Genomic DNA, 22,462 nt, shown 5'->3' with positions numbered 1-22,462 from the left:
ATAGAATGAGCTTTTTTTGCCCCTATGGCATGACATCTTCTCTTGCCTACCCCTCATATATCCCCTCTGAGGAGCTTGCTATCTGTCAAGTGTCAAAAGCTGTCTTTTCACTTTGACAGACATGCCCTAGCCAACTGTTTAAACTTCCTGTCACGGTTACTGCTGCAATAATTGAGCAATTTTCAATGCATGAGCGTTATCTGGGGTGATCCAAAGTTGACAAGTAGTCATCTTTTTTTCTGTGTGAACACTGCATTTCACTTCCAAACACTTGGACTTGTAACCTAAATGCTTCTCCCTACCCACTCCAACATCAGGATGGGGAATGCTGCCGTAGACGATCTATTCACTTCAATGGGAATTTCATTATTGTTATTGAAGTGAATAGATCGTCTACGGCAGCATTCCCCATCCTGATGTCCTCTGGATGTTGTTGCATGTCAAATCTCATCAGCCCTGCCCATTGGCCATGCTTGCTGGAGCTTATGGGAGGGCTTTGATCAGATTTTTTTTTGAGGGAAAGGGAAAAGCAGAAGATAGAAGGGAAAAGACTGCTCTTCTTGCCAGGAGACAGGTGTCTTATTCAGTCTGTAATCTTAAACATGCTCATAATCTTAAAGTTGCTAATTCATTGACACTATAGAAATTTTGGGTCCATATGTGTCAGCAATTAACTTCTAGCTAAGTGGCTATTGGGGTATGGAGTGCTATTTGTACAAACTAGCTTGTCTACTTCACTGAAGTGTCAGGAAGCACATTATTTTGGTTATGCGGTTGCTTTCATCTTGGTAGTGGTCAACTCAGTTTTCCACGTCATTCCCACCCCCCAATATTTTGTTGTTGTACAGTACTCCCAAAGTTTATATGTGTGTGTATAAATATATACAGGTAGGTAGCCGTGTTGGTCTGCCATAGTCGAAAGAAAATAAAAAAATTCCTTCTTGTAGCACCTTAGAGACCAACTAAGTTTGGTATTGGTATGAGCTTTTGCACATGAAAGCTCATACCGATAACAAACTTAGTTGGTCTCTAAGGTGCTACTGGAAGGATTTTTTCTATTTTTTATAAGTATATGTTTGTGGGGGGGGATGTAGTCTGCTCTGTTTCTCTCCAGGTGATCTGGAGACCAATTTAAAACATTTTTTCTTTACCATTTGAAGATGCTTAATTTTATGATGTTCTATTTTTCTGTGTTCATATATTTTAAGAACACTGGCTAGCTGTGAATCCTGATAACAATTTTTAAATGGTATGTTCAGCATTTGTGTAAACAGTTCGAGTTTGGATGTAACTGACTTAAAGCTTAAAGGTTATTCTCATATGACCCTTTGGCACAGTTCAGTTTTTATAGCCATTAGGTAGCCTTGAATGTTTTGATTTAAATATCCTCTAGTGGACACCCCAGGACCTTTGCTCCCTTCAGCAAGCTATGCTAGAAAGAATAAGTAAATTAGTAACTGCCTTTTAAATATGCTGATTCTTCAGTTTTGAGTTGACTATTTTGCATGCCTCCTGTTTTCTAAATAGTACAAATGTTTCTCTTTATAATGTATAAATGCATCTTATAAAGTTTTAAAAACCAGAAGTCACCCCCAACTGTGATGAACCCCCTCCCCCCGCTGAAGTAGAGGCATGTGAATCAGGGCAGAATAGATTACTCACCTGTTACCTTCCATATCATTTGGGGCATCTCTGTCTGTTTCTCTACAGTTACTGTCTGTCATGTCTGCTGTGATAGTTTAGCTGGATAATTTCATTGTGATAATAGAGAGCTGCACCTGAATGCTACAGTCCTGGAATTGGTATGCTGTGGTAGGGGAATTTTTGATTATGTCTCTCTCCAGGTGTACCCATTGTTTTGTTTTGTCTTCTGGAATGTATGGGGATTATGTGGCACACTTGGTTGTAGATATTTGAGGTTTATTCATTGTGATCACATTTGACCCAGATTACTCAAAGAGATCATTGGTAGGATCAGCCAACAATAGGTTGTCTCTTGAGCATTTTTTCCACTGTCGTGTAAAGCAGTGCTTAGGAAACCAACACACTGGAACCTCCCTATTCAGTATTTTAACAGATGTTACTTAGTTTCTTTCTTGAAAATCTACAGCCTGCACTAAATGGGAAAGGCCTTTTTAAGAAATATAATTGAATTAAAATCTAGTATTTTCTGCATTGTGATACAGATGTGAAACTGAATGGGGACGTATTGACAGGTACCAGTTGTGTTCAAGTTTGTTCATAATCCCTGTCACTGAGAATTAAATAATATTACTGCTCACTTAATAGTGCTCTCTGGAACTTTATGCATGGTGAGATAAGGAGCAGGCTTCAGATTTATATATAGTGCCCTTAATTTTGGTGTAGCTAACATCCTCTGGATGTTGTGGAGTAAAACTCTCATGAACCCCGAATGTTTGCCATTCTTGCTGGGGCTGATGGAGTTATAGTGCAGAATTCTGGAGGAGACTGTTTTGGCTACCTGTGCATTAACTATCCGCAACATGATGGCATTCAGATCATTTTGACCTACTACTCTCATCATCCTTGGCCATTGAACATCATGGCTGGGGCTGATTGGAATTGTAGTAAAAAATAATATGGAGGCCACCAGCTTGGCCTATTGGCTTATTCCTACCCTGTCATAGCATGTGCAGCAGGAGTGACTAACTTGTGGTCCTTCAGCTGTTGTTGGACTCCAACTCCTATGAAGCTCAGCCAGCTTGGGCAAGCTTCAGGGATGATAGGAGTTGTAGTGTAGCAACATCTGGAGAGCCATTCCTGATTTCAGATGTGAACTTTATTAATGCAAGCATATTTCGGTGAGTACGTATTAGCAGATATGTAGTCAGTATAGTTTAGTGAAGTGCCATCATTGTCATATGGAGGATGTTCCTACCTATATCAGTGTTGTTTGGATGAGGGAGGTGATATTGGTCTCCGTCTCCCCCAGCAGTGCCCAAGTGGGTTTGTAATTTGGCATCAGCATAGACTTGATAGCCAGGGAGCCAGATTTCTGAGACTTTATCAGGGTAGCATCCTCTCTTTCTGTGTTCTCTGGATAGATATTTGAATTCTGTTACTTTGTATTGTCTGTCTACCCCGCTTACTAACATAACTTTCCTGATTGGTAGAGGTGGTCTTGGACTTGATGACTCCAAAATTTTTAGGTCTTGGGAGATTCCTGCATCCACAGGGGAGCAGTTCAAGCCTTAATGTCTGCCATGAGGCTGTCCCAAAACATTTTTGACCCAACACATGTAGCTGTGTGTATGCCCAGTCTGATGCCATAGAGTCTGCCATAGATCTAGATTACTACTGGTAAAGTTGAGGCTGTTAGCAGCTCTTAATGCTTGGTAGGGGGCAATTCAATTGGTCCTCTTGGGGAGGCTTATTGTTTTGGATGGTTTTCTGGTGTCTCTGCAATAAGACAACTGCATGTGTAATATCATTGCTTCCAGGTATACTTCCACACTGACTAGGGATAAATTGGCAGCATGGTATTTCAGGGAGTTTGGAGTGATGAAATAGTTGAGGTGATAACTTGAATGCAGATGAAGGAAAAGATGGGAGAAAACTGCCAGAAGTAACCTGCGGAGTACAGATTGCACACTTCTAAACAAGAAATAGGAAAAAGGTAGCGTTTCCTGGAGACTATGCATACCGATTGGAGAATGTGCATATTGCCAGAGAATGTACAAAATGCAGCCAAGTTATGTACATGCCCCAAAGCCTGTTGTGGATTATGCATAATGGCTGGAGAATGTACAAAGTTCATCTGAGATATGCACTTCCCCTAAGGCTTGTTGGGGTTATGTATAGTGACCAGGAAATGTGCGCAGTTCATGGAAGGCTTATGTGCACATTTCCCAGTTATTATGCACATTAATTACTCAAAATACATTCATTCTCTCTCTCTCTCTCCCCCCCTCTCTCTCTCTCTCTCTCTCTCACACACACACACACACACAAATATATATATGACGTATAACATATTCACCAAAACCACGGATCCACAATTCACTTTAGTATTTAATACTGAAGGGAAGTTACATTATTTTTGATATAAAATGTCATGGGCATCAACAAAAAATGATCATATGCTGCTTATGCAATATGCAAAGCAATTCTTGATTCTTTTTTCTCTTTGTTTCAGAGTCTTAATGAGATTCTTGAATCAGCAGATGCTCCTCTGGAAGTCACTGAGGGATTTATTCAGTCAATTTCGCTTTCTGTACCCTGGGGTTCATTACTTCAAGATAACTGTGCACTTGAAGTGAAGGGCTTAGAGATGGTCTTCAAGCCAAGACCCCGACTAAGTAAGTTAAGAAGGATCATTGACAAAAACAAGTCATGCCTATTTAATTTTCTGACTAGTGGACTATTGGGACATCCCACAGTGAGTACTGATTTCTTCGAAGCAGCAGGGTGACCCCAACTTCAGCACATTATAGAGAAGCAGATACTACTTTCTTCCTGGGGAGGCTGATACTTCTGTTGTGAGTGTCGCCCACAGCTCGGAGGTACCATTCACAGAATTTCTCATTCTTGTATACAGAAGCTGGGCTTCTAATTTATCCCTGTATGCGTGTGCTTTGGTTATGGTTGAACATTTGCTGAAGGCCATTTATGACAAAGCACCTGAGGCTTATCTCTTCTTTTCTAGCTTCTGGTTCAGAGCCCATGTATTGGTCAAGCTTCATGACTAGTAGTATGCAGCTTGCAAAAGAATGTCTTAGCCAGAAACTGACAGATGAACAAGGAGAAGGTTCCCAGCCTTTTGAAGGGCTTGAAAAGTTTGCTGAAACAATTGAAACAGGTACGACGGACTCTTTGAGCTTACAAAACACTATACTGTATCAAGATGCACTACATAGAGCTGAGGGATCTTTTGCCAACTGAGTTGACCTTGATAATTTATTCCATGTGCAGTTTGCTCAGGTTAGAAGAGTTCCCTGTTTGATGGTAACAGTAGTCAGCTTTAAAATTTGGGCCATGATATACCAATATGCAAATCTTGCTGTGTCCACAGTGGAAATTGCTTGGGGGAAGTGATCCCTCTTCCCCCAAGTCTGCATGCATGGACCAAAATGCATCAGTCATTATCTAAAAAGGAAAACCAGCTTGTGTGTTCCCTGCAATGTTTCAGCAGTTCTTTCTCTCCCCAGCACCATAGTCCCAAGTTACTCCTGTCCTGGGGAGGAAAAGAAGAGCTAGGTGGTTTCAGGGCTGCACATACCAGCTGCTCCTTCTACATAATTTCTTGCATACGTGATGAGGGGAAGAGGGCTCATAGTATTTTATGTTATTTTCTCTTTATTGGTATAGTCAACAGATATCTGCATAGCTGAAATCATATTTTATATTCATGTTTCTATGTGACACGTCCCCCTCCATTTTGCTTTCTTCACTATAGTTTTAAGGAGAGTGAAAGTCACCTTTTTAGACACTGTTCTGCGAATTGAACATGTGCCAGATAACTCAAAAAGTGGGACAGCACTTGAAATCCGCATTGAGAAGTAAGTAGTATTGTTCTTCTAAGTAGAGCTTAGAATGTTATCTTGTCCTTGTGTGTGAGAATTCGTTTTATTTTTTTATTTATTTGATATCTGTCCGGCCCTTTCTCCCTAAGGAGTCTAAGCTGACAAACAGTAAAGCATTTTAAAACAGCCAAATCTCCTCATTCATGGTTGCTAGGAGCAGTATATTTCAGCCACTAAATATGTGGGTGAACAGGAATGTTTGTAACCTCACCAGGGAGGGCATTTCATAAACGAGGAACTGCTACTAGGGAATGCATGTGAAGAAATGGGCTTTTGGATGCACATCAGATCAGGTTCTGAATAGACAATAGCTACAGCATGAGTGAAATAGGTTTCTAGCACTCAATTCTCCATGGAGGTGCTGACTTCTTGGGTCACAGTGCTACAATGGATTTTAAGACTGCAATTCCAATTAGAGAGCAAGGCTCAGTGAATTTATTTTTAAGTAAACAGGCTTAGGATCATGCTGTACATACTCTCACTGTGGGTTTTAAAATTAAAAATTTACTTTTGAATAATTGCAGTAAACAGCAACCAAATTATTGAAAGGTAATCTTACTTCTGGGACGCGGGTGGCGCTGTGGGTAAAACCTCAGCGCCTAGGACTTGCCGATCATCAGGTCGGCGGTTCGAATCCCCGCGGCGGGGTGCACTCCCATTGCTCGGTCTCAGCGCCTGCCAACCTAGCAGTTCGAAAGCACCCCCGGGTGCAAGTAGATAAATAGGGACCGCTTACTAGCGGGAAGGTAAACGGCGTTTCCGTGTGCTGCGCTGGCTCGCCAGATGCAGCTTGTCACTCTGGCCACGTGACCCGGAAGTGTCTTCGGACAGCGCTGGCCCCCGGCCTCTTAAGCGAGATATGCGCGCAACCCCAGAGTCGGACACGACTGGCCCGTATGGGCAGGGGTACCTTTACCCTTACCTTTACTAATCTTACTTGTAGATTTACTAGTGCCTCTTTTAAGAAAACCAATAATGGAACGCTGTCCAACATGGCTGTAGAAGTATTTCATTATTTTATTTCCACCCTTCTAGAACGATGTACTACGATGAAACCGCCGATGAATGCTCTGGAATTAATGTGCATCAGCCCACAGCTTTTGCTCACAAATTGTTACACCTCACAGGTGTTTCTTTCTTCTGGGATGAATTTCTGGCATCAGCAAAATCCTCTCCAGTGTGTTCAGCTACACAATTGGTAAAAAAAAATTAGATCTATGCATATGTATAGTTAATGAAACATAGAATATATTTTAAGAGACGCGGGTGGCACTGTGGTTTAAACCACTGTGCGGCTTGGACTTGCCGATCGGAAGGTCAGCGATTTGAGGCCCCGCGACGGGGTCAGCTCCCGTTGCTCTGTCCCAGCTCCCGCCAACCTAGCAGTTTGAAAGCACACAGTGGAAGTAGATAAATAGGTACTGCTCCGGCGGGAAGGTAAGCAGCCTTTCTGTGCTCTGCTCTGGCTTTGCCAGAAACAGCTTAGTCATTCGGCCACATGACCCAGAAAAACTGTCTGTGGAAGCGGACAAATGCTGGCTCCCTTGGCCTGTAAAGTGAGATGAGCGCCGCAACCCCAGAGTCGTTTGTGACTGGACTTAACTGTCAGGGGTCCCTTTACCTTTACAGTGGTACCTCGGGTTACATACGCTTCAGGTTATAGACTCCGCTAACCCAGAAATAGTCCTTCAGGTTAAGAACTTCAGGATAAGAACAGAAATCGGGCTCCGGCGGCGTGGCGGCAGCAGGAGGCCCCATTAGCTAAAGTGGTGCTTCAGGTTAAGAACAGTTTCAGGTTAAGAATGGACCTCCGGAACGAATTAAGTACTTAACCTGAGGTACCACTGTACTAGAATATATTTTGCTATGCGATGAGTTGCTTCCATGCATTTCGTCTAGCTATCTCTTGGACATATGAACCCAGAAAGTGACCCTGTGCCCAGCTGTTCTTTACTCTCAGATTTATTTCGCTCCTTGCAGTGTTGTATATCTCTGCTTCTGCTTCTGTGAGGGCTGAATTGAGCAAGATTTATAGCATTGGGTTAATTCCATTTATACATTATGCCCTACAATATTATAGTAAACGAATTCTGAATGAGGATACCCATCGTGATTTTAGTGGCTAGAATGTTCTCTTGACTGTGGGAATTCAGGTTCAAATCCCTAGTCTGTCAAGGCTGCTCAGTGAGCAACATTGCTATTTTTCAGTGTAGCCTAAGTCAAGAGTTGCTGCTAATCTAAAATTGCTACTTGGAGGTCTTTAGAGGAAAGAAGATACAGATGTAACAAAGTAATGCTAGGAGTTCATCAAATGCAGTTTGACAATCAGTATGTTCATTAAAATGAGATGCCATATTTAAGAGTATAAAATAGTCAATTTGTGTTATGGAATTAATGCCTTTCCTTGTATTTCTTTTAAAGGCAACAGAACCAAAGCTTTCACCTAGCTGGAACCCAAAAATTGTGTATGAACCACACCCACAGTTAGCAAGAAACTTGCCAGAGGTTTCTCCATCTGATCCTGTGCAAATATGTAAGCTGATTGGAAGGATGGAACTGAGCCTTACATTAAAGCAAAATGAAGTGCTTCCAGGAGCAAAGGTTAGTTGTAGCTTCATGCATTACAGGTAAAAGACATGTGTTCAGATTGCCAGGGCAAGAGTTCAGTTGTAGACAAAAATTGCAGTCATGCGTTTCCCCCTTTACTCCAAGGCTTGAGGTGATACTTTGCTTTATTCCCTATTCCTCTTTTTCCTTGATGCACACAGCTGAGCTCTCCTGGCTAATTTGGTGGGCCTGAAAAAGGGAGAAGGGTAGGCATGTTTAGATCTCCAGGCAATTCCACAACTGACATTTATAAGCATCTAGAAAATTTCCAGAGCATGGAAGCAACTGCTGCATGCTAGTTTTTGCTTCCTCTCTCCTGGATTCAGCATAAAGGCCAGCCCAGGACAGAAGCAAGGTAACCGTAGTGTGGGCACCTGGAAGCTGACACTCTGCCACTCTTTATGCAGGTGCTCCTGCTGTTACTGAATGTTCCTTTTAGTCAGTTGATGGCCAGGCACAGTTTGTATTCACCCTGTGACCTTTGTTTTTGTTTGATTTCCTAATACATCAGTGGCTGCATTCTGATAGAAAGCTAAGTCATACTTTGTACATTGAAGAGGCTGGAATCCAGCTCACATTCAAGCAAACCTAATATACAGCTGTCGCCTTTGGTGGTTTGTTGTCTTCCACCCAACCCTGCACTGCCCCTGTGAATGGATAGCTGCTATATGAAAGTATTTTATGGGGTCCAAAGGATCGCCAGTTCTCTAACCATTGGCCACCTGCAAAAACAGGGTGGGGAAGTAAAAAACTCATCTCCGAAATCCTTGGCGGCTTGCAGCATGACCCTGAGCCAAAGCAAAGTCAAAAAATGACCCTCTCTTCCCCATTCCTAGGTACCTCCCTATGAAGGATTGCTAGCTTTTTGTATTAGTCCTTTCCTTCCAGCAGTACTGAACAAATTTTCTTCATTTTGTGCCTGCTCTTTCAATAATGGTTCATTTTTTTCAGTAGTCAAATTACTGGTGAGCAAGCAGAAAAACAATAACTGGAGTCCTTGGGATCTAAAAGGAGGTAGACGGGTTGCTGCAGAAATACTTTAGTGGGAAATGGGTATGGGGTTGGCATTGGTGTTTAGGGGAAGCTTTTAGATGAAACTGTAATTGTATTTGTTGAACTGCTAATAACAGCTTGGTAAGAGAGAGAAAAACCCCCAGTTAATATATATCTCATTATTAGAATTGGGAGAAAGTACCCTTCGTCCTTTAAGAGAAATAAGAATAATTTCCTCAGAAGGTTACTGTGGAACTAGGCAGCTAAGATGCAGAGAGAGAGAGCTTGTGAGTAAAGAGGCAGGTGGGGAAAGGATACCTGGGAAGAATCTCTTAGCCATGTGATGGGTTTGATTTTCTCGTCTCTCTCACATTCCATTTCTGTAGCCAGGCAGAGTTCAATTCCCCAAACAGTCATGAAGCTCACTTGGTGACTTTGTCTAGCCACTATCTCTCAGTCTAATGTTCCTCACAGGGCTGTTAGGAGGATAAAATGGAAAGGGAGAGAACCATGTACACCACCTTGAGCTCTTTGGAGGAAAGGTGAGAAATAAATGAGTAAATAAATAGGATTAAATTTGGATGCAGAGTTCAGGCATAATAACAAACCACAGATAGTGCAAGCCAAGATTCATAAACCAGTGTCAAAGCACGGTATAGATCATGAAGTATTTTTGCTCCTAACAAGTTATAATGAACTTGGATTAGGTTTGGATGAACAGACAAGTCAGGATTTAGCTCATTGTGTAAATCAACCAAAACAAGAAAGCATCATTACATAAGTCTACATGTAACAGGAAAGCGATAAGGCTTCTGATGTAAACATAAGCAATTCTTTGAGGAATTGCTGCTCACAGACAACTAATGCTGTCTCTAAGATACACTCAGTTAAGTGATCCCTGTTGCTTAAAGATGGTGAGATGAAATGTTTTGGAAGCCATTTGGAAGGAATTGGTTACTTTTTAGAGCTTCTTTTGGGCTTCCTTTTGGCAGGATATGCTGGCAGTGGCATCTGTCGCAGGAGCAGGCAGTAAAAGAAGAAATTACTGGGTCAAAGGAAAACAAGAGACAGAGAATTTATCCTGTCATAAAGACCCAGAATATTGTTCGTTTTTATTGTAGAAAGTCTGTTGGTATTAGAACATGCTCTGATTTCTACAGAGTGGGAATGAGAGATGGAATTCGAAAGCTAAAGAGGAAACAGTGGTTTGTCTCTGTGCATCTTCATACAATTTTGTGCTATGTCTGGCAACTTACATATACTACAACTGCCAAGAGTTTTATATGTCAGCAATTGGAAACTGCTGCAATGCTGTTGTAATATAGAGCATATTTTACTGTTGAACTGAAAGTCCAGGTCTTTTCAGCATATTCCAGTACATGTTGTAACATTTTGTCAATGCAATCTTAGCTACCAGGGTTAGTCAAGTATTCTGCCTTTGTTTATTTTGAATGTTGTGTTTTTAATTTCATTACTAATGATTGTATGGCTGGCCTGTTTCATGTGTTGTATCTGTATAGCAGGTTACAAACATTTAAAAGAGATGAATTAAAAAACTTACAGTGTGAATCGGCCTTTCAAGCTCACCTTTCTGTGGTAGTAGGCGAGGATCTGGGAAGAGATCTCACAGGTGTCCAGTCCAATGTTGAAAACCTCAACAGATTTAAAATTGTCAGGCAATTGTACAAACAGGCCCAGAAGCACAAACTGCCTTGTAGATTCTGAGTATGCAAATGGCCCTTGTTCAATGCAGAGATGTCAAAGTAAGCATTATAAGCATCCAAGTGTGGACCTAATACTGGTATCCAGAACAATTTAAATGCTGTGTTGTGATACCCTATCAGTCTTTGGGTGAATATAGTGTGTATACAGACCAATAATAATAAGGAATTAAAGCTGGGAATGAAATGTCTGTTTTGGTTCAATGATGAGACAGTACATAATCCGAGAATTGGAAAGAAAGAATTCTTCTGATCCATATTTCTTGAATATATTCTTTATTCTTCTTAAGTTGGATGTAGATGGAGAGATAGATTCGATACACCTATTCCTGTCACCCAGACAGGTACATCTTCTGCTGGATATGTTAGCAGCTATCGCTGGACCAGGTGAGCCAAAGTTGCATTGCCTTGTGTGGTTAGAAAGAGTGTGAGCACTGCATTAAACATGCTGCACTATTTCCAAGGTTTTGAATAATCTCTAGACTAAGGGCAGTATCAAAGTGTACCTTTAAAGTTAAACACTCTTAAATCCCATATGTTGAACTGCAAAGGAAAGCACATGCTTAGAACTCTTCCTTTGAAACCCAAGGGTTTTTAAAACGCTTTGACTAGATTGGCCCTAAATTACTGAAGCTTTACTTTTATTTCAAAAAGTCTAAAGAAAATCTTATGTTAGGGGGGAACTTTCTCATAAGTAGATTTGTATTGTTCCTCTTTCTGAAAGCAGCTAATAAGAATTGGAAATAGTCAAAAGGATCTGAAACCAGTTTAGTAGCTCCATAATTGTGATTAATATTAGTAACATATTTTTCTCATGCAGACTTTATCTAGTCTTCATCAGTTAGTGTTGTTGTGATTTTTTTGAAAGCCCATAAGGGATGATAAATGTTTGTTTCCCTTTCTTCTTCCTCATACACTTCCATGCAGAGGGCTAGTTGTTTAGGCAACAAAAGAAGATTCAAGATCTCTTGCCAAAAAGTAAATAGTGTATTTTAAAGTAATGCTTGATAGATTTTTCTTAAACAGAGAAATTCTCAAATCAGGAAACTTTAATTCCCTCCTTATATGCCAGATTGTTCCTTTTGTACACAAATTTCTAACATATTTCTTCCTGTCTTCTAAAAAAACCCCAAACGAACCCTAAAATAGCCCTCCGACTAATTTAGGTTGAAATTGAGAGAAAAACATTTCAACCTAAAGTGCTCAAAATGTTCACACAAATTCTGTTGAGTGCCTTTCTTTGTGAAATGGAAATGTTGCTTGGAGTTAGTTTTCTTTTAGGTAGCATTTTTTTAAAAGTGTGAATTTTTTTTACAGCTAAATGAGTTGTTGTTTGGGGGGAATTATTTGGTGTTTGGATGTCTCTGGGGCTTGGGAATTGAATCGGAGGTCAAGTTGCCACACCCTGTTTTCAATTACAGAGAATCCTAGCAGAATAGAATTGTGCAATAAAGATAGGAGAAACCGGCCAATGCAGCAGGAAGATGAATATCGGATTCAGATGGAGCTCAACCGCTACTTAAGAAAAGACACATTGCCAACAGGAGCACAGTCTGATCCGAGTTTCTATGAGACGGAGGCAGCCAGAACTCCTTCAAGCCGGGGTGAGCAATTGAACATCTTAGGGTGCTTTTTGGTGTCCTCTTTCCTTTGGAGCAAGACTTGCTCTTAGTTGCAGTACAGCTCAACTTAGAGCAGCTTTTCTCTACCTGTGGGTCCCCAGATGTTGTTGAAATACAACTCCCATCACCCCTAGCTGGCAAGGCCAGAGCTCAGGGATGATGGGAGTTGTAGTCCAACAACATCTGGGGACCCACAGGTTGAGAACTGCTGACTTAGAGGATGGAGCAGGTAGGTGATGGTCACAGATTCTCCCTTCTCACTGCAGCACCCTGTAAATTTGCTTTTGAGAGTGGGGGCGGGGGCGGAATGAGAGGTGATTCAGGCACCTTCCAGGGAAAGGTGGGATAGGTGAAAGAAGCATTACCATCTCATTCATGCTTTGGTGTGCTGTAGTTGACCTAAATGTTTTTCATTGTGAACAGATCACACAAGATGATATATATTTTTTTCCTATTAGAAGAAGAAGTGTTTTTCTCGATGGCTGACATGGAGATGTCTCACAGTCTTTCCTCTCTGCCACCGCTTGGAGACCCACCAACTATGGATTTAGACCTTTCTTTGACTAGTACATACACTAATACGCCCGCAGGATCTCCCCATGGCGCTGCAGTGGTAGGTTGTCTTTAACTGTTTGTCTTTGAGCAAATGAAGAGGGGAAAGGTCATAGCTCAGTGGTAGAGCAGTTTGCTTGTATGCAGAAAGGCCCAGGTTCAGTCCCCAGGATCTGCAGGAAGGGAGGGGAATATGTCGTGTCTGAAAGCCTTTTTAAAAGGCTTTTTAAAACAGTGGCACTAATCTCTGTTGTGCATGGCTGTCTGCCTTCCAGTTTCATACCCTTATAGCCATCATCCCAAAGAGTGTCTGCTACAGGATGATTTTTTTTTTTAACTGCATCTCCGTGAAGGCACTATAGCTACATTGAAACCTCACATCTTTCCGCTAATTCACCATGACACTATGATGTCATGTGTGACATCATTTGCTGTGATGTCAATAGGTCCAATGCCGGTGGGTGAGATAATTTGACAATGCAACCAAGAAATGCTTCAGTTTAAAGCTCTGTGAAATTCTATGTATTGACTATATTTGACAAAATGAGCAGTAGCATCACTCCAAGCCAGGCTATTGGCTCATCTAGTTTAGTATTGTTTACACTGACTGGCAGAGGCTGTAGGATGTGTCAGGCAGGAATCTTTCCCAGTCCTGATAGAGATATCAGGAATTAAACTTAGGACCATTTGCATGCAGAGCCTGCTTTCTACCACTGAGTTTTGACCCTTCCCCTTTAGATGCACATATTTGATCTCACGGTGGCAACTAGTATCCTACGTCCTCCCACAGTTGTAAAGCTACTTTTCCTGTGAAGCCTTTGGCACAGCCCCCTATTCCCATGACCTACTGAAACTATTTCTAAGTACATATTACTGAATCAACTAAATATTCTTCCCCTGCTTTCCTTTCTCTAGACCCAGGGGGAAGCCATGTTAGGGTACAAGCTTCTCGGGGCAAAAACTTGTCCTCTGCAAATTGCTGTGCACATCTATGGCACTAGGTAAAGAGGACCACTGATCTTTCCCTGTAGGCAACATGTAGCAACCTTTGAGTGGGTTTTTTTAAAGTATGGAAACAGCGGAACTACAAAATTACATGTCATAACGATAATATGCAGTGGTACCTCTGGTTATGAACTTAATTCATTCCGGAGGTCCGTTCTTATCCTGTAACTGTTCGTAACGTGAGGCACCATTAAGTGTAAGTGTGCCTCCTGCGCACGATTTCTGCTCGCATCCCGGGGCAAAGTTCACATCCGGGAGCAACTACTTTCAGGTTAGCGCAGCTCGTAACCTGACGCTTGCACAACCAGAAGTGTTCATATCCAGAGGTACCACTGTATGTTGAGGTTCATTTTCTGTTACATTAGTTAAGTTGAGGTGATGTACAGGTGTAACAACCAGCTCTCTCTTTTTCCTTTTAGCAGCAGCCAGCCTGGGGAGACTGTTTTGATCAAAACAAACAGGAACCGCCACACATAAGAGGTTCATCCTTTACACCTAGTGTCATCCACTCAGCTCCACTGCGAAGGACTTGTAAGTAAATAAGTCAAGGTGGTTGGGGCCAGAAGCGAATGTGACTTTTAGGTAAAGGTAAAGGGATCCCTGACCATTAGGTCCAGTCGTGACCGACTCTGGGGTTGCGGCGCTTATCTCGCTTTTTGGCTGAGGGAGCCGGTGTACAGCTTCCGGATCATGTGGCCAGCATGACGAAGCCGCTTCTGGCGAACCAGAGCAGTGCACGGAAACGCCGTTTACCTTCCCGCCGGAGCAGTACCTATTTATCTACTTGCACTTTGTTGTGCTTTCGAACTGCTAGGTTGGCAGGAGCAGGGACCGAGCGACGGGAGCTCACCCCGTCGCGGGGATTTGAACTGCCGACCTTCTGATCGGCAAGTCCTAGGCTCTGTGGTTTAACCCACAGCGCCACCCCCTTTTACCTTAGTATAATAAGACTGCTTTCCAGGAATGAATAAGTCAGTGGTTACCACTCACACCGGGCAACCAAGAGACATCAGTTCAAGGACACACTTCACCCAAGCAGAAGCACGTCAGGAGGATGTAGAGCAGGAAAGATGTCCTTACTGAATAAAAGGATAAAAGGAAAGTTTTGCTAACCCAGAGAGATGACAAACAAACAGCCAGTCGTTTTTCACCAAACGCTTCTCAATTTCAGTCCTTTTGCCCCTTTCGAATCCAAAATAGGCAGTAGCACTTTAGATTCTAATCCCAGCCCTTTCGCCAATGTTTTCAAGGAAGGCAAGGGTTCCAGTGGTTCCTCAAAAGCAAAGACAACCGAACAATGAAACCAATGACTCATCTGTGTCCTGGGTGGGGTGGGGGTCGTGTCTCCAGCTTTCTTCCTGCCTGGCAAAAGTCTGCAGGACCAATAAGGGTGTGGCAGACCCAAGGGCCAGAAAGAGAGGCCCATTTTTGCCCCTGGGCCTGAGAGTCTCCACTACTTTCTGTGGCTTTCGTTTAAAAGGAGAGTATTACTTTTGTGGGAATACATTCAGAACAGAGCGTTAAGCAAGAAGTCGGAGTTAATTTTGCACGTTTTATTATCTGTAATCTGTAAGGAGATCTGAGCATATTGAAATCCACCATATGTTTGAAAGTGTTGTTTTTATTTGTAATTTGTGCCAAAATACATTTCTGCAAACCAGAGCAACTTATTATTTTAAATGGAGAGGTTTTTTTAAAAAATTGTATCTTTGTAGCAAATTTAATACTTAACAATTTTTGTACTAGTCAGAGATACAATCCTTCATACACTTACCTGAAAATTAGTCCTATTGAACTCATTGAGACTGCATTATATATAAAAAAGTGTGTTTATACACATACATACACAACACATACACTGAGACCTACTGTATATTACCTTTAAACATTTTTTTCCTTCCCTTTAGCTCTTCCATCCAGATCTGTCTCAGTGGATGAATCCAGGCCTGAACTTCTTTTTCGACTAGCAGTGGGCGCTTTCTCAGTATCGGTGCTTCATATTGATCCTTTGCCACCCCCTGAAACGTCATTGAATGCCAGTCCACTTACACCAATGGCACAGGATTTTTTTACCCGCATAGAAAAGGTTGATCCAGTTAAGTTTCCAACAGAAGATTTTCCGTCCCTCCGAGAAGTATTTGCAAAGGCTTGTTCACATGATCACCTTAGGTACAACTTTGCTTATTCATCTTATAACATAGCAAACAAAATGCATAAACTCTGTGACAACTTGAGCTTGCTCAGTAAATATTTGATATGAGTGTTGTTGGAACATACTTGAGAGGCTAAGTTAACTGATGGTTGCTGCTTTGTGTAAGCACAGCTATTATTTCACTATAGAGTCATACCTTGGCTGCCGAACACCTTGGAACTCGTACGTTTCGGCTCCCAAGCAATCGAAAACCAGAAGTGAGTGTTCCGGTTTTCAAACAATTTTCGGAAGCTGAGCGTCCAGCACGGCTCCCGCGGCTTCCAATTGGCTGCATGACGCTCCTGTAGCCAATCAGAAGCCGTGTCTTAGTTTTCGAACAGTTCCGGGAGTCGAACAGGAACACATTCTGTTCAAGAACCAAGGTACGACTTTATAGGCATTAGAAGATTCGTACTGAACCATGCAAAATATAGATTGGTATGATCACGAGCAGATCTCTTTCTTGAATAATTTCAGATTCAGAAATTCATTTGCCCTCCAATGTGCACACAAGTCCTACAAGAAGTGAGGTTTGCCGTTGACTTTAGTAGAGGGTTCAGCATCCTGTAGCATTCGCAGAACTTCTTTCTTGAGTGAAATTAATGAATAACCTTTGTGTGTGCATCAGCTGCCAGAAAGCTGGTTTAGGGCAATGTTGCATTGGAAATCGCTGCATTTAATTTCAAACGTCTTCTACAGTGGAGGAAGGACATGGATGTTTGTTTGGCAATGTGAATTAAGATGTCACTAGTGGGGGGGGGAGCTATTATATAAATAAGTTCTTTTCATTATTTATCTTCTGCCTTGCAGTTTTAACACATCTTTGTATGTTTTGCAAGGAATTAAGCATTAACATGTGCTGGAATAAGATTGCAAAATTGCATCTTTCTCCTTGTTTTCTTTCAGTGACATTGGCAGTTTAATGACTGATGTATTTTTATGATATTTTAAATAATTTTCAATGCAGAATGACTATAGGTGTTCAGTTTATGCAGTTTTATACCGTTGTTTCTTGCCATAGGTTTATAGGCACAGACATCAAAGTATCCTATGAACAAAGACAGAGATTGGCTTCCCGTTGTTTGAGTACAGATTTATATATTGGACAGATGGAACTTCTGGAGTGCCTCTTTTCCATGGACTCTCATTCTGACATACCTCACTATACAGAGGTAGAAATCCATATGACTTAACACTAGCTATTGAAATGTATTGCAAAAACTCTTAATGCTCCAATAGTACTGTCCTGTGAATATTTGCTTTCAAGTAAACTGAGTTCAGTGGCCAAGTGTTCCATAGGAATGCTTATTTGGGGAGGAATTCAATGTCACACTTTTCCAGATGTTCAATCAGCACAAGCATTTCAGCTTGGTGTAGTGGTTAAGAGCGATGGACTCGTAATCTGGTGAACCGGGTTCACGTCTCCGCTCCTCCACATGCAGCTGCTGGGTGATCTTGGGCTAGTCACACTTCTCTGAAGTCTCTCAGCCCCACTCACCTCACAGAGTGCTTGTTGTAGGGGAGGAAGGGAAAGGAGAATGTTAGCCGCTTTGAGACTCCTTCAGGTAGTGATAAAGTGGGATATCAAATCCAAATCCAAACTCTTCCCCTCTCTTGCTGTTCTGGAGGTCCTTTTGACACCTCCACACTGGGCCAATTTTGCAAGGGTGGGGACGGACCGCATTGCACTGGTGGCAATCCTTGCATGGGCTTCCACTAGTGGGACCAGTTAGTTGAACCTGGCACTTTGTGCTACAACTGGAATTTTTCAATAACTTGAGCCGTTCGATTAGAAATTTCACTTTAAATTAGGCTCGGAGATTAAAAATCTCTTGCTTCAGGTTGTGTGGGAAGGATCTCGCATATTGCAAGCTTTTGTACTATGTGCCGTACTGTTTGTGGAATTGGGGTCACTCCACGTTCTAGTATTAAAGGAGCAGTTGGATAGCCTGAGTGCATGTTTTATCAGCACTGTAGCTCAGCAAGAGTTTCTCTTGTCAGCTGCAAATGATATATTTTCATCCCAAGGGCTATGTCCAGTGTTATCGCCTGTGCTGACAGAAGGTTCTTTGCTCCGGCAGAGGCTTCTGTCAACAGAATGGAGAGAGGTGATTTGTGCTGAGTTATCCTCCGCCTGCCCACCTGCCCCCTCTGCGTGTCCCCAAAATCTGCTCCAGAGTGTTGGGGACTATTTAGAACAGTGTGGCAGGTGGCACAGCACTGCAGGTGAAGAGGGAATCAGCAAAAAAGGTTAACCTCCCATTTCTGGATCAATGGGCCTGCTGTCAGCGCAAGGCTACAGCTACTAGGATATAGAAAAGTTGGCTCCAGGTAAAGGTCATTTTTGTTGACCCCGGTGATGGGGTTTACGGATGCCCCTGGTGCATAATACTCCAGAATTACTCCATCCCTTCCTGGACGCTCTTGACATCACTGACCAGAGCATGATAAGAAGACCCCTGGTTCTGCTGGACTACTTCTCCTTTGTCTTGTAAATTTCCCAAAGCTCCATATTTTCTCTTTACACATCCAGCTTGTAGTGTAAAGAGAGATGGCATCTTGGCAATAGAATTGTTGTGTCACTGCAAGTTTCTCTAGATGACTCATAAAATGTCAAAAATACCGAAGGTCTGTAATGGATTAGACTACAGCAGATCATCTGGTAGAGAAACAAATTGAATAAGGTGACCTTCTAGTAGATAATTTTGTCTTCCTCCCTAATCAGTGTATTTGCTTTCCGTAGAATTGTAGAGTTGGAAGGGACCCTGAGGGTCATCTAATCCAACCCCCTACAATGCAGGGATTTTAATTACTTGTGAAATATACTTGCATTTCACCACTGCCTTTTATTTTGCTATAGCTGCTAATGTTTAACTCTGAAAGACAAGGGAACAAGCTGCACCCTCTCTCCTGCCTTCAGCTCCATTACAAGCACTCGGATAACAGAGGGCCTCAGGTAGATTAGAAAATATTATTTCCTCTTATCTTTTGAATAAAAACAATTGAAATCTATAATCCAAGTTGTGTGTATGTAGCTCTGTAGAAAATTCTGTATTTTGCCACTGACTATTTATTTTACTTTTTTGTGACAGGGTAGCCAAGGGAGATTGAGCTCTGTCCCCCAGAAAGCAGATTTACAAATCAAGTTGAGTCCAGCTTTCTGTGAATTAGATATCAGCATTGTGGACAGACTAAATTCACTGCTTCAGCCGCAGAAGTTAACCACAGTGGAGATGATGGCATCACACATGTACACCTCCTACAACAAACACATTAGCCTGGTAAAGTAATTGTAATTTTATCACTGATAAAAGGAAAATGACAAGATGGCATGTGGCAGCTTTTATCTGTCAGGTTCACACTTCCATGTAAATAATTTAATAAATAATTTTACAGTGCAAGGTTTTGTCCCACTCAGAAGTTGATTAATTGCAACTCAGTGTGTGAACTTCATTGAAAAGTTTAGGGAGGGGAGATGGAACAAAAGTTATACCAGTGTTATTTGATCTATGATGAACCATTTTTTGCAGTATAACAGCTATTTGCTTAGACCTTTGTTAATTGGCTTTAGACAGTGCTCCCACATTAAACAACGAATACTGTTAAGAGTGCTTGAAATGTACAATGAAGCATTAAAAATGACTGTGACTTTCTATAATTTATACTAAATTGTACATGTTTGCTGTAATGCAATGGACTGTGGACATAACTGCTTTTGACTGCCGTGCTTGAATCCCCATCAAAGCTTCTCTTGAAGGTGGGAGGTGATCCAAAACCTTGTGAGATGTGAAATTCAGCTGTGTCTGTTAGCCAGCAGAATGGACACCATTGCCGGAATAGATTCTTCCTTTCTCTGCACACCTCCAAAATCCACTCCAGAAAGTTTGGTGTGTGTGCTCCAAAGAAAATTTGGAAGGGGGTGTTCATGTGACATTGGATGTTGCCCCTTAAGTTGTGTTTTTGGCCCCTCAGAATTGTTCTAAAAATATTTGTTTGCCCTCCCCTTATTTTGCAATTGTTTCAGCACAAGGCATTTGCTGAAGTTTTCCTGGACGATTCCCGTACTCCTGCAAATTGCAAAATGTCGGTACAAGTGACTGCACCAGCTTTGAAGCTCTCAGTTCGCTTCCCAATTCCTGACCTGCGGTCAGACCCAGAACGAGGACCTTGGTTCAAGAAGTCGCTTCAGAAAGAAATTCTTCATTTAGAATTTGCAGATATGGAACTCAAAACCGAGTTTACAGGAGGACCAACTCCAGAGCAAGTTAAATTAGAACTCACTTTTAAAGAGCTAACTGGTAAGCGAAGGGATCTCTATTGGTTGCAATAGATGGTTGTAGCCAGTGCTTTTTGTTTGAGGTGCCATATATTGATAAAAGTGCAGTGGATGCCAGCACAAAATGGCTGGCATGGGAAGTGAAAAAAGGGTTGCTGGTACTCAGCACCACTTAGTACTGTTGCACCTACCCACCCAAAATCCTGGTTGTAGCTACGTTCTTCCTGGGCAATATGAGGGACCTATTAGTAAGATGATACTTATTTATTGTTCCAGTTTCTATTATTATAGGAATATGCAGGCTTTCTTCGGAGAGAATGGAAAGGAAGACAGTTTTCATATATATAGCATATGAGATTACAGGGAAATTCGCTTGTTACTTCTTTTTTTGCAACTTTAGACAAAGCCCAATAAATCTTTGGCATTTGAGACACGACTGTTACATGATAGTTAGAGATATTTGGTCTTGAGTAATCATAGTAGTCTGCAATCCTCTTTTGATGCCGGAGGAGTTCACTATCTAAATTATTTTCAGAGCTAACAAGGAGCTACTTTTCCATTCTTTGTGATGGAAAAGGAAAAATTGTTTCAGAAAGGCTGATTTTGTGTCACTGCTAAATGAAGAAGCTAATCTCTTCATGATTAAATGGCTACGCAGTTAGTCCTAGGCATGCACAACATAATCTTCTTCGGTTTCACCATAGCATCATTTGAAGAAGGCAAAGAGGAATCAGCTGTACAATTTTTTCAAGTTTCCAGTGGTGTAGTTGGAGAGATGATCTCATCAGACAACTTTGACTGGCCACGGTAAAACAAAATACTATTTGTTCTCTGTGAAAATCCTAACCGCTTCTGATGTGCTGCTGCTGAAAAAACTGTAACTGTTTAGATCAGAGTTAAATTAAATCTAGGTTGTGTTGGTCTGGTAATTAAGTACTCTTGATGTTGGAATGGTGTTTTCCCCCCATCAATGATTATGGCTTGAATATGACCACTCTTGCTCTTCCATAACCACTACTAAAAACAAGCCATCATAACCACTACTAAAAACATCTATAATATGTAGACATTTTAAAAACTATTTTTGACAGTACTTAGCGAAACAGCAGAAATAACAGAACTATAATAAAAAGACGGCAGTGTGGGTCTCATTTGGAAAATATATTAAATGTCTGAGATAAAATGAGAACACTCAGGAGGAGGTTTTATTAATCCAGCATAAACCCATGCTTGTCTCTTTCTACTGTAGGACTAAGGGTTACTAAAGGTACTCTTATTTCCACCATTATAAGCATGTCCAGTTTCTTAATATCAGTTATATAGTCACTTCTAGTGTTTCAGTGCTGCCCAGGAGACTGGTCTTCCTCACTCTTAATACACAGGGTTCAGAACTGCAGAAAGCTGAGAAACAATTCATGCTTGACACATATTCCGCCTACTTAGGGGAAGTACATTTATATAACATGGAAATAGATTTTGTGTGTGTCGGAAATAGCTGTAGAAACTTTTATGAGAACCTTTTCATTGCCACAAAATGCGTAACTATTTCTGGAATTAGTCACAGTTTCCTCCTCTTATTTGACTATTAGGATTGTACTTAAAATAAACCCACTGGCTGTGCACTCCATTCTGGAAAGGATAGCTCCTGAGGATGAAGAGGAGGTTGATGGTCATTTTCAAGAAGAGGAAGAAGGAGGATCTCACTCCCTGAAGGATGTGTGTGATCTTAGAAGACCAAAGCCATCTCCCTTTTCCTCTCGTCGAGTCATGTTTGAGAATGAAGAAGTAAGCACAAAGGGCTTATCTGTATGGCATTTTTTGCATCCAGTTGTTGTATTCAGTTTCAACAAATAATTAGCCATCGTAAATTGCTCAACTTACGCTGTTTGGTTAGTTGGCATGGTCTCAACGATTTCCCCAAGGCAAGCCTGTGTAACTTACATGAGCATCTA

General features: G+C 41.6%; 2 protein-coding genes across 5 annotated transcripts in view; both read left to right on the top strand.

Moving 5' to 3' along the window:
- The window catches only part of LOC310746343 (uncharacterized protein), a gene marked incomplete at its 5' end in the record, with an annotated part of 432,823 nt that extends 426,395 nt beyond the window's left edge, over positions 1-6,428 (top strand). Inside the window, one exon of the mRNA XM_083580110.1 lies at positions 6,216-6,428. The remainder of the gene's footprint in view (positions 1-6,215) is intronic.
- ATG2B (autophagy related 2B) overlaps positions 1-22,462 on the top strand; it is a 40,286-nt gene that overhangs the window by 1,276 nt on the left and 16,548 nt on the right. For 2 of the 4 annotated variants that reach the window (XM_083609109.1, XM_083609107.1), the window contains exons 2-17: positions 4,157-4,319; positions 4,667-4,819; positions 5,417-5,519; positions 6,579-6,741; positions 7,965-8,144; positions 11,155-11,251; positions 12,286-12,468; positions 12,945-13,099; positions 14,466-14,574; positions 15,951-16,212; positions 17,256-17,406; positions 19,095-19,190; positions 19,327-19,515; positions 20,259-20,532; positions 21,215-21,317; positions 22,100-22,295. In XM_083609109.1, the coding sequence (XP_083465235.1) occupies positions 4,157-4,319; positions 4,667-4,819; positions 5,417-5,519; positions 6,579-6,741; positions 7,965-8,144; positions 11,155-11,251; positions 12,286-12,468; positions 12,945-13,099; positions 14,466-14,574; positions 15,951-16,212; positions 17,256-17,406; positions 19,095-19,190; positions 19,327-19,515; positions 20,259-20,532; positions 21,215-21,317; positions 22,100-22,295 (2,577 nt within the window). Of the gene's footprint in view, positions 1-4,156; positions 4,320-4,666; positions 4,820-5,416; positions 5,520-6,578; positions 6,742-7,964; positions 8,145-11,154; positions 11,252-12,285; positions 12,469-12,944; positions 13,100-14,462; positions 14,575-15,950; positions 16,213-17,255; positions 17,407-19,094; positions 19,191-19,326; positions 19,516-20,258; positions 20,533-21,214; positions 21,318-22,099; positions 22,296-22,462 lie in introns of all 4 variants that reach the window. The other 2 variants (XM_083609108.1, XM_083609106.1) reach the window with 1 other exon arrangement.

The sequence above is a fragment of the Podarcis filfolensis genome, assembly GCF_964270895.1.
Source record: "Podarcis filfolensis genome assembly, chromosome: 1".
In the NCBI taxonomy this organism is placed as follows: Eukaryota; Metazoa; Chordata; class Lepidosauria; order Squamata; family Lacertidae; genus Podarcis; species Podarcis filfolensis.
The sequence above is the reverse complement of the archived record's forward strand: the minus strand, read 5'-3'. Positions and strand labels throughout refer to the sequence as shown.